This window comes from Convolutriloba macropyga, unplaced genomic scaffold (assembly GCF_964194025.1).
Source record: "Convolutriloba macropyga unplaced genomic scaffold, txConMacr16.3 SCAFFOLD_2954, whole genome shotgun sequence".
NCBI classification, from domain to species: Eukaryota; Metazoa; Xenacoelomorpha; order Acoela; family Convolutidae; genus Convolutriloba; species Convolutriloba macropyga.
Window position 1 is genome coordinate 18,280 of NW_027449867.1, and position 12,518 is coordinate 30,797.

Here is a 12,518-nt window from a genome sequence, read left to right on the forward strand (position 1 = left end):
GTTGAATTTAGCGTAGATCTTACAAAAATTCAACGCATTCAACGCCAATCTTACATAATTTTTCATTGAATTTTGGCGTAGATCTTACATATTTAGCGTTAAATTTTAGCGTAGATCTTACGTATGAGCGTTGCATTTAGCGTAGATCTTACATAAATTCAACGCAATCAACGCCAATCTTACATATTTTGCATTAAAATTTGGCGTAGATCTTATATATTTAGCATTGAATTTAGCGTAGATCTTACATAATTTCAACGCATTCAACGCCAATCTTACATAATTTTGCGTTGATTTTTGGCGTAGATCTTACATATTTAGCGTTGAATTTTAGCGTAGATCCTACATATTTAGCGTTGAATTTAGCGTAGATCTTACATAAATTCAACGCATTCAACGCCAATCTTACATAATTTTGCTTTGAATTTTTGCGTAGATCTTACATATTTAGCGTTGAATTTAGCGTAGATCTTAGATATTTAGCGTTGAATTGTAGCGTAGATCTTAGATATTTAGCGTTGAATTTAGCGTAGATCTTACATAAATTCAATGCTTTCAACACCAATCCTACATATTTTGCGTAGAATTTTGGCTTAGATCTTACAAATTTAAGTTTGAATTTTTTGAATTCCATTTCAGACCACGTTATGATTTCAAAAATTTTTGAAGTTTTTTTTCAAAGAGTAAATTTTTTCACTGTTTCGACCCCTATGCCTCACAGGTGAGAAAAGCGAAGTCAGCAAAAAACCAACTCTTTAGTGCTCTTTTATAGTGCAAAATCCATTTGAGACCATTTTACAATTTCAAAAGTTTTCCAAGTTTTTTTCGAAAAATCAGTTTCACTGTTTTGACCCCTATGCTGCAAAGGTGAGAAATATGAAGTCAGAGAAAAATCATTTTTTAGTGCTCTTTTATAGTGCAAAATCCAATTGACACCATTTTACGGTTTCAAATTTTTCAAGTTTTTTTTTCAAAAAGTTAATTTTTTAACTGTTTCAACCCTATACTGCATAGGTGAGAAAAATCACTTTTTAGTGCTCTTTCATAGTGCAAAATCCGTTTCAGACCATTTTACGATTTCAAAATTTTTTCAAGTTTTTTTTTCGAAAATTTTTTCACTATTTCGAACCCTATACTCCAAAAGTGAGTAACAAGAAGTCAGAAAACGTCTTTTTTAGTGCTCTTTTATAGTGCAGAATCCAATTCAGACCATTTGAAGATTTCAAATTATTCAAGTTTTTTTTCGAAAAATTAATTTTTTTTACTGTTTCGACCCCTATACTGCACAATTGAGAAAAATGAAGTCAGCAAAAAATAACCATTTGCTCTCTTACGGTGCAAAACCATTTCAGACCATTTTAGGAATTCAAATTTTTTTCAAAACTTAAAAAAAATTTTAAATTTTTCCCAGTACTTCTCACATGATAAATGCGTTGAATACGTTGAAATTATTTAAGATCTCGGCTAAATTCAACGAAAAATATGTAAAATCTAGGCTAAATTCAATGAAATATATGCAAGTTTTACGCTAAATTCAATGCAAAATATGTAAGGTCTACGCTAAAATCAACGCAAAATATGTAAGATCTACGCTAACTTCAACGCAAAATATGTAAGATCTACGCTTTATAAGGATTTCGGCTCTTAAGGAAACCAAGGTACGGTGGCACAATGGTAGAAGAGGTGACAAGTTACCAGGAGGTCATTGGTTCGAGTCCCATACCCAGAGTTCTACGCGTTGATTTTTTGTAAGATCAACGCTAAATTCAACGCAAAATTATGTTAGATCAACGCTAAACTCAATGCAAAAATATAAGATCTACGCTAAATTCAACGCTAAATATGTAAAATCTACGCTAAATTCAACGCTAAATATGTAAGATCAGCGGCAACTAGCGTTGACAAGTGGGAAAATTCACCGCCATTTCTTACATAATTTTGCGCTGAATGCGTTGAATTTTTGTCTTTAAATTCAACGCATTCAACGCAAAATTATGTAAGAAAATTGCGGTGAATTTTCCGACTTGTCAACGCTAGTTGCCGCTGATCTTACATAATTTTGGCCAAATTCCTCGGCACGGGTGGACATACAAAGTACATTACCTTAGTATTTTCAAAACCCTTTGAAAATTACCCCCAGTTGAGACGTCGAATTATGAAAAGACAGCCCCGGGCCGAGGAACTTGGCCAAAATTATGTAAGATCAACGGCAACTAGCGTTGACAAGTTGGAAATTTCACCGCAATTTTCTTACATAATTTTATGTTGAATGCGTTGAATTTGAAGACAAAAATTCAACGCATTCAACGCAAAATTATGTATGAAAATTGCGGTGAATTTTCCGACTTGTCAACGCTAGTTTCAGCTGATCTTACAAATTTAGCGCTGAATTTAGCGTAGATCTTACATATTTAGCGTTGAGTGTAGCGTAGTTGAATTTAGCGTAGATCTTACATAAATTCAACGCATTCAACGCCAATCTTACATAATTTTGCGTTGAATTTTTGCGTAGATCTTACAAATTTAGCGTTGAAATTTAGCGTAGATCTTACATATTTAGCGTTGAATTTAGCGTAGATCTTACATAAATTCAATGCACTCAACGCCAATCTTACATAATTTTGCGTTGAATTTTGGCGTAGATCTTACATATTTTGCGTTGAAATTTGGCGTAGATCTTACATATTTAGCGTTGAATTGTAGCGTAGATCTTATATATTTAGCGTTGAATTTAGCGTAGATCTTACATAAATTCAATGCTTTCAACACCAATCCTACATATTTTGCGTAGAATTTTGGCTTAGATCTTACAAATTTGAGGTTGAATTTTTTGAATTCCATTTCAGACCACTTTATGATTTCAAAAATTTTTCAAGTTTTTTTTCAAAGGGTAAGTTTTTTCACTGTTTCGACCCCTATGCCTCACAGGTGAGAAAAGCGAAGTCAGCAAAAAACCACTCTTTAGTGCTCTTTTATAGTGCAAAATCCATTTGAGACAATTTTACAATTTCAAAAGTTTTCCAAGTTTTTTTTCGAAAAATCAGTTTCACTGTTTTGACCCCTATGCTGCAAAGGTGAGAAATATGAAGTCAGAGAAAAATCATTTTTTAGTGCTCTTTTTAGTTTTTTTTCAAAAAGTTAATTTTTTAACTGTTTCAACCCTATACTGCATAGGTGAGAAAAATCACTTTTTAGTGCTCTTTCATAGTGCAAAATCCGTTTCAGACCATTTTACGATTTCAAAATTTTTTCAAGTTTTTTTTCGGAAATTTTTTCACTATTTCGAACCCTATACTCCAAAAGTGAGTAACAAGAAGTCAGAAAACATCTTTTTTAGTGCTCTTTTATAGTGCAAAATCCAATTCAGACCATTTGAAGATTTCAAATTATTCAAGTTTTTTTTCGAAAAAATAATTTTTTTACTGTTTCGACCCCTATACTGCACAATTGAGAAAAATGAAGTCAGCAAAAAATAACCATTTGCTCTCTTACGGTGCAAAACCATTTCAGACCATTTTAGGAATTCAAATTTTTTTCAAAACTTAAAAATAATTTTAAATTTTTCCCAGTACTTCTCACATGATAAATGCGTTGAATACGTTGAAATTATTCAAGATCTCGGCTAAATTCAACGAAAAATATGTAAAATCTAGGCTAAATTCAATGAAATATATGCAAGTTTTACGCTAAATTCAATGCAAAATATGTAAGGTCTACGCTAAAATCAACGCAAAATATGTAAGATCTACGCTAACTTCAACGCAAAATATGTAAGATCTACGCTTTATAAGGATTTCGGCTCTTAAGGAAACCAAGGTACGGTGGCACAATGGTAGAAGAGGTGACAAGTTACCAGGAGGTCATTGGTTCAAGTCCCATACCCAGAGTTCTACGCGTTGATTTTTTGTAAGATCAACGCTAAATTCAACGCAAAATTATGTTAGATCAACGCTAAACTCAATGCAAAAATATAAGATCTACGCTAAATTCAACGCTAAATATGTAAAATCTACGCTAAATTCAACGCTAAATATGTAAGATCAGCGGCAACTAGCGTTGACAAGTTGGAAAATTCACCGCCATTTCTTACATATTTTTGCGCTGAATGCGTTGAATTTTTGTCTTTAAATTCAACGCATTCAACGCAAAATTATGTAAGAAAATTGCGGTGAATTTTCCGACTTGTCAACGCTAGTTGCCGCTGATCTTACATAATTTTGGCCAAATTCCTCGGCACGGGTGGACATACAAAGTACATTAAATTAGTATTTTCAAAACCCTTTGAAAATTACCCCAGTTGAGACGTCGAATTATGAAAAGACAGCCCCGGGCCGAGGAACTTGGCCAAAATTATGTAAGATCAGCGGCAACTAGCGTTGACAAGTTGGAAATTTCACCGCAATTTTCTTACATAATTTTATGTTGAATGCGTTGAATTTGAAAACAAAAATTCAACGCATTCAACGCAAAATTATGTATGAAAATTGCGGTGAATTTTCCGACTTTTCAACGCCAGTTTCAGCTGATCTTACATATTTAGCGCTGAATTTAGCGTAGATCTTACATATTTAGCGTTGAGTGTAGCGTAGATATTACATAATTAGCGTTGAATTTAGCGTAGATCTTACATAATTTTGCGTTGAATTTAGCGTTGATCTAACAAAAAATCAAAGCCTCCACTTAACTATTAACCTACAGTTGCGCATGGGACTCGAACTGCTGACCTCCTGTTTGCTTGTCCCCTCTTCTACCATTGTGCCACTGTACCTTGGTTACCTTAAGAGCCGCAATTCTTATAAAGCGTAGATCTTACATATTTTGCGTTGAATTTAGCGTAGATCTTACATCTTTTGCGTTGATTTTGCGTAGTATTTAACTTAGCATATGCAACGCATTTACCATGTGAGGCGTACTGGGAAAAATTTAAATTTTTTTAAAAGTTTTGAAAAAAGTTTGAATTCCTAAAACTGTCTGAAGTGGTTTTTGAACCGTAAGAGAGCACACAAAGGTTATTTTTTGCTGACTTCATTTTTCTCACTTGTGCAGTATAGGGGTCGAAACAGTAAAAAAAACAATTTTTCGACAAAAAACCTGAAAAAATTGAAATCGTAACATGGTCTGAATTGGATTATGCGCTATAAAAGAGCATTAAAAATGATTTCTTTCTGACCTCATGTTTCTCAGCTTTGCACTCTAGGGTTCGAAACAGTGAAGAAATTAACTTTTTTGAAAAAAAAACTTCGAAAACTTTTGAAATCCTAGAGTGGTCTGAAATGGAATGGAAAGATTAGCGTTGAATGCGTTGAATTTATGTAAGTTCAACGCTATAATCAATGCTAAATATGTAAGATCTACGCTAAAATTCAACGCAAATTATGTAAGATTAGCGTTGAATGCGTTGATTTTATGTAAGATCAATGCTAAAGTTCAACTCTAAATATGTAAGATCAACGCCAAAATTCAACGCAAAATTATGTAAGATTAGCGTTGAATGCATTGAATTTGTGTAAGATCAACGCTAAAACTCAACGCTGAATATGTAAGATCTACGCCGAAAACCAACGCAAAATTATGTAAAATTAGCGTTGTATGCGTTGAATTTATGTAAGATCAACGCTAAAATTCAACGCTAAATTTGTAAGATCTACGCCTAAATTCAACGCAAAATTAAGTAAAATAAGCGTTGAATGCCATGAATTTATATAAGATGAACGCTAAAATTCAACGCTAAATATGTAAGATCTTAGTCAAAACTCGACGCAAAATTATGTAAAATTAGCGTTGAATGCGTTCAATTTATGTAAAATCAACGCTAAAATTCAACGCTGAAAATGTAAACTTTACGCCAAAATTCAACGCAAAATTTTGTAAGATTAGCGTTGAATGCCATGAATTTATTTAAGATCAACGCTAAAATTCAACGCTAAATATGTAAGATCTTAGCCAAAATTCAACGCAAAATTATGTAAAATTAGCGTTGAATGCGGTGAATTTATGTAAGATATACGCTCAGGCGCAGATCTTACATAAATTCAACGCATTCAACGCCAATCTTACATAATTATGCGTGTTTTAGCGTTGACACCTGGGCCCGGGGTGGTCGACCAATGTTGGGTATGAAATGATTTTATGGTGATGCTAATAGTCTTGGTCGACTTTATGTCTTTCCTTATGGTCATGGTCAACTTTATGTCAACCCTAATGGTCATGGTCGACTTTAGAACGACCGTTATGGTCATAGTCGACTTTGAATTTTGACAAATACGTTTTTGCATATAATGTAATTTCAGGTGTTAATTGTTTTATTTCAGTTTGCAAAAAATTATAGCCAAAGACAAAAAATATTTTTTCCAAATCTTTTTTTGAGCCAACATTTTGTCCTTCTATTTCATATCATTGACATGTTTCTAGTGCATTTGATGCTATCTTTATACATACGGGATACTCAACACTCAGTTAAAAGTACACATGAACCCTAAAAATGCACCGAGCATTTGTTAAAAGAGTCCTATGAGCAGACTTAAGATCGACCGTACTGGATATGAAAAGACCATTGGTCGGCATACGAAAAGAGTTTAATTCGACTATATCAGATTTGAACAGACTTTTGGTGGACCAAAATTGGATATGAGATCGTTGGCCGACTTATGAAAAGACTTTAGGTCGAATATCACTAAGGAAGTCGACCGTGTAATTAAGGTGGGGAAATTATCCCTCATGTCGACTTTATAAGTCTTTTCATAAAGTCGACCTCTCAACTCGGGTAAGCTAATTTTATTTGTCTTCATTTTTTATTTTGAAGTGATAAAAAGTTGTTATGTCTACTTGAAATCGGTAGAGAAGGTTTATGCCAATTAGGTTTTCATTTAGCTCCTGACTGGAAACATAAATGTCCAGACTAATAAAAGAGAAAAGCGATTGCAGCAAGGGATAGCAATTACGAACCCAAAATTTCTTCGTTCTTCATGAAAAAGAACAAACAAAATTGTTTATTAGGCAATTCAACACTAGTGTAACTAAATCAATCTAAGCTACGACAGAGCTTAATTTCAAGATTTTATCCCTGAATAATTTCAGGGCTGCAAAAATCATGCTGCAGGAGTCAAACCCAAACACTTTGTTTTCCATAAAATGTCCTCAATGTACCCCGTACATTTACCATACATGAATGATGGATTATTAAATTTATTCTTTTTGATTAACATAATTTAGAGAAACCATACCATTAAGGATACCCAAAGAGCTAAACTGAACTCAAATACAGCAGACTATAAAAATTTCAAATGATTCAAGGGAAAATGGCGTTCCATATTTGGCGTCAAAGTTTTTCAGAAAAAAATCCATCCGTGTTATGTTATCCGTGAAGTAACTCATTTTGATTTTCTCTAGACATGTTAAAAATAATGAACTAGATAAGGTTCCCAGTTTCATTGGGATAAAGCCGTTTGATCGCAAAGGACAAAAAATTCAGATACAACAAAAGATTATGACTTTTTCTTGGCCTTAGATTTGATGGGCATTGAGCTTGAAATTGTCGCAGAGTGTCAACGGCTCGCGCGACGGATGTTATTGTTGTTCAAAATTAAAATCTTAAGAGGAGAGAAACCACCCAGTTGTTCAAAGTTTTCTTTGAAAGTCTGGTCGAGGTAGAAGTCAAGTACATCGTCTATGTCAATTTTTTTCGAAAAACGACTGGTTTTGTGCTTGCACAGAAAATGAATTATTTTCAAAATTCGCTTTTGAGAGTTCAATTCTTAACAAATAAAAATAAGAACAACTACATAAAAATGGGTAGTACCTAATTGATGGTGATTGAGTTTGATCTGTTTAACCTTATCCAAAGATGCCTAACAAAACCATTACGAGCAAATTGCCAAACAAGTTGAATTTAGGAAATTTTTGGCAGATGCGGTCAAAGTGAAGAAAAATAGAATTTTATCACCCAAAAATGCACAAAAACTATCAACAGTTTCTGTTAGAAAATGCGATTCAAATAAGTCACAAGCATAGCAATTTTTCTGAACTTTAGTTTTCTTATTTGATCTGATTGCTTTTGCTTTTACAACAGACACCAAGAGTTTCAGCATTTAGCATCACTGCAACTTTTTTTTGCAAATTTTTTTTTAAAATTCACTAATATTTATGGTTGTGTCCTCAACGAATAGTTCTTGTAAAGGAACCAAGTTCCTTTATATTTTATCTCCCCCACACCCTCATTTTCCTCCCCCCACTTACACTTTCGTCCTCCAAAACCCTTTCATTTCATGATTTTCATTCCCCTAACCTATTTTCGTTGAAGCTTTTTATATGTTGATTTTATTGAAGAAGTCAGAAGTGGTTGACGTTCACTTTCAATATTATTTATAGTAAGGGATTTCCCGTTTTTGACCATAACTTGTGTGCCAATGGCGCGAATTATGATGTATTTATAGAGCTTGATTTGCTACCATAGTTGCGACTTTCAGAAATACAAATATTAATGAAAAGTTGTCTTGGTATGCAAGACTTAGGCCGAAGAGCATAAACATTTCTGGCGCTAAGTGTGCAAATGACCACAAACAAGAACATCCAGAGGCCTACACATCAATCATGCAGCAGTTCTACATGGATGATTTCATGCAGACCTACCCTTCTGAAGAGGAGGCCCGCAGAAGTGCAGAGGAGATCAAAACTGTTTTACATACAGGAGGATTCAATCTGACGAAGTTCTTGAGCAACAGACCAGCCGCATTAGAAAACCTACTGGAAGAAGACAAGGCGGAAATGAAAGCCCAAAGAATCCTTGGTCAGACGTGGGACCCCAAAACTGACAAGTTGGTGTTTGCAAAACCGAAGTTTCTCTACACAGGACAACAGATGACCCAAAGAAAGGTTCTCTCAATGGCAGCTTCTCTGTTCGATCCAATCGGACTGATATCACCCTTTGCCATCAGAATTAGATGCAGCCTCCAAAGAATCATTAAAGAGGGAAGAAACTGGGATCAACCTGTGTCAGAATGCTACCAACAGGAACTACAGGAGTGGATGGATGAGTTCGACAACATGACTCCAACTGAAATTCCCAGATGCTTGATTCCCAACACCAATGGAACCCATCAACTTCACACGTTCACTGATGCCTCAATGAGTGCAATTGCTGCCATAGTTTATGTGAGGACAACGAACGCCGATGGATCTTCCACATCCCGATATGTGATCAGTAAAACAAAAAAGGCACCGATCAAGCAGTTGAGCATTCCAAAACTGGAGTTGGAAGCTGCAACACTTGGAGCAGAGCTAGCTGGGTTCTGTGAGAGCGAGATGACAACTACAATAAGTTCAAAACACTTTTGGGCAGACAGCACCGCTACACTTGGTTGGATCCAATCCAAGCAAAGACAGAAAATGTACATTGCCAACAGATTAACCAAAATTCACGAGAATTCCAACCAAGAGAATTGGAGACACATCCCTGGAAAGATGAATCCCGCTGACCATGGAACACGAGGCCTCACCCCATCAGACATTCCAAAGCTGTGGCTCCAACCACCGGAATTTCTGAGCAAACCTCAAGACTCTTGGAATTTTGCCGAGGACAGTGATCCCCACATATGCGCCACCCAAGCGACACAACTTCAGACGCCGGTCATTGATGTTGACAAATTTTCAACATGGAGTCGACTGCTCAACTCTACTAGAATGGTGTTCCAGGCAATAAGACGCTTCAGGGCAAAAGTTCGAACTAGAAGACAAAACGAATCACCTGAGACATCCAACACTAACACTTTTGCATCAGATGAGAACAGGGCAAGGAACTACCTCATCAAAATGTCCCAAAACGAGTTGTTCTCAGGAACAATTTCTGCACTGTTGAAGGGAGGCAATCTTGAGAAAGGAGACAAGCTGATGCCCTTCACACCCTTTCTAGATGAAGACGGACTCTTGAGGGTAGGAGGAAGACTCAACAAGGCACCTCTAAGCTACAATGCAAAACATTCGCTTCTTCTCCATAGCAGGAGCAAAATTGCAAGACTGTTGATTGAAAAGGCGCACCATGACTGTGGCCATCAGGGTGTGGAACATGTGAAGGCTCACCTGCAACAGACTTTCTTGATGATTGGATTGAGAAAAGTGCTGCGAAGTCTGGGGAAATACTGTTTCATTTGCAGACGATGGAGGGCAGACAATGTGAGACCCAAGATGGCCGATCTTCCTGAATTCAGATTTCCAGATGCAAACAAGCAGTACCCTTTCGTCAACACAGGAATGGACATGTTTGGACCTTTCTACATTGAGGACAAGAGAGAGGGCACCCAGATGCACTACGTCTGCTTGTTCACATGCCTGGTCACCAGAGCTGTCCACCTAGAAGTATGCCATGACCTCTCAACTGATTGTCTTCTCATGACAATCCGCAGATTTGTCTCACGACGTGGATACCCTAACCTCATTGTGAGTGACAATGGCAAAAACTTCATTGGAGCCAACCAAGCAATGAAGTTAAAGTTCCAGAGAAGCTACAAGCCAGACAATGAGTACATCAGACTGCAATTGGCTCAACAGAACATTCAGTGGACTTTCAACCCTCCATTGGCACCACACTTCGGAGGAGTCTGGGAGAGGCTGATACAGACCGCGAAGAGGAGTCTACTAATAGTGCTGGGCAGTCGGAAACTAACACTCTCAGTTTTCCAGACAGTTGTGGCAGAGGCCGAGGCAATTTTGAACTCCAGGCCATTAACTCATGTGGGCTGCAGCATCTCAGATGAGGGACCACTTACTCCGAATCACTTCCTCCTTCGCCGACCTCACATGTGTTTGAAACCTCTTGTGAACAGCAACCAGCGGTTCTCCACTAAGGACTTAAAGTTGACGCAGATACTACTTGATCACTACTGGAGCAGGTTGCTGAAGGAATATGTTCCTGAGCTCAACAAGAGAACGAAGTGGCAAAGATCACATGATGAGCTGGATGAAGGTGACATTGTGTGGGTGCTCAAGGAATTCACACCCAGAGGCATCTGGCCTCTTGGGAAGATTGTGAAAGCACACAGAGGTTCAGATGGGATAGCCAGGAGTTTCGACATCCAGACGGCTACAGGAATGGTACAAAGACCAGCAGTAACCCTAAGCCGTGTGTTCCCACAATCGTCAGGTGCGCCGGAGGGTCACTGAAACAAGTTCATCGAAACACACACACACTCACACACACACACAAAACTCAATGTCGGAATGAAAACTTTTTGCTTTATTGTGTTTACATTTTCATATCAAATGCTTGCTTTTGTTGCCGGGAGTGTAAAGGAACCAAGTTCCTTTATATTTTATCTCCCCCACACCCTCATTTTCCTCCCCCCACTTACACTTTCGTCCTCCAAAACCCTTTCATTTCATGATTTTCATTCCCCCAACCTATTTTCGTTGAAGCTTTTTATATGTTGATTTTATTGAAGAAGTCAGAAGTGGTTGACGTTCACTTTCAATATTATTTATAGTAAGGGATTTCCCGTTTTTGACCATAACTTGTGTGCCAATGGCGCGAATTATGATGTATTTATAGAGCTTGATTTGCTACCATAGTTGCGACTTTCAGAAATACAAATATTAATGAAAAGTTGTCTTGGTATGCAAGAGTTAGGCCGAAGAGCATAAACATTTCTTTTTGATGTTCTCAGGTTGTTAGGTATGTCATTACAAAAAAATACAAAGGCAGAGAACCCATGACACAACCTTGTTGAATTCAACAAGCTATAATGTTTAGGTTTGAGTTCAGTCACCTCATTCAATAAATAGTCTAGGGTTTTTCGATTAACTTGTTTAAATAGCATAAATCCTACCTCTATATTCATTTAAACAGTTTATTCAAAAAAACGGTTATGTTCACCCTATCAGAAGTTTTTGACAATCAACTAGAACATCTTCATGAAATGATTCTCTAATAAAGTTCGTAACAGTAATCGTTGCTTGAACAAAAGATTTTTTGTTTAGATTCATATTAATTTTGCTTTAGTATCCAACGTTTAAGTGCAAACGTTATCCTTTCAATTGAAAGCCATTTCTTCAAGAGATAAAGCAATGGCTTGCAAAAATCTATTGGTCGAAAGCTTTAGGGCTCGTCACAATTCTCAATTTTGCTGACAGGATCCCTTCAGCAAATTTAAAGCCACTAGGAAAAGCACATAGCTCGGAGCATTGATTTTCATCTTTTTACTAACATCTTCCTGGCCCGTAGTAGTTTTTAAATTTTCAAGGCTGAAAAATTGTTTGTAGTGGTCTCAGCTTGAATAAATGTTTGCTTGTCATCAGGCAAGCCGCTATCAGATTCCCGTGGTTTTTGGAGTGAAATTTGTAACACAACGTAAACAAAAAAATGTTAAAACTGTCTAAATTTTCCACAATCTGATTTGAGTTTGAAATTGTTTTGAAAGTATCAAGATTTTCAAAAAAATCTCTTTTGTGCATCTTTGATTTTGGTAATCAGAACATTCCTCGTTATTCATCTGTATCGACCTACAAGACAATTTTCAGATTGCAGAAAC

At 36.4% G+C, this 12,518-nt stretch overlaps 1 protein-coding gene across 1 annotated transcript; it reads left to right on the forward strand.

Moving 5' to 3' along the window:
* The first annotated feature begins 8,589 nt into the window (after nucleotides 1–8,589).
* Nucleotides 8,590–11,154, forward strand: LOC142355386 (uncharacterized). The gene has a single exon (XM_075407583.1). The coding sequence runs from the start codon at nucleotides 8,590–8,592 to the stop codon at nucleotides 11,152–11,154; it is 2,565 nt and encodes an 854-aa protein (XP_075263698.1).
* The last annotated feature ends 1,364 nt before the right edge of the window (nucleotides 11,155–12,518 follow it).

Bases quoted from the DNA above. Each gene is read 5' to 3' on its own strand.
- LOC142355386 (XM_075407583.1), top strand. From the start codon at position 8,590: ATGCAGCAGTTCTACATGGATGATTTCATGCAGACCTACCCTTCTGAA.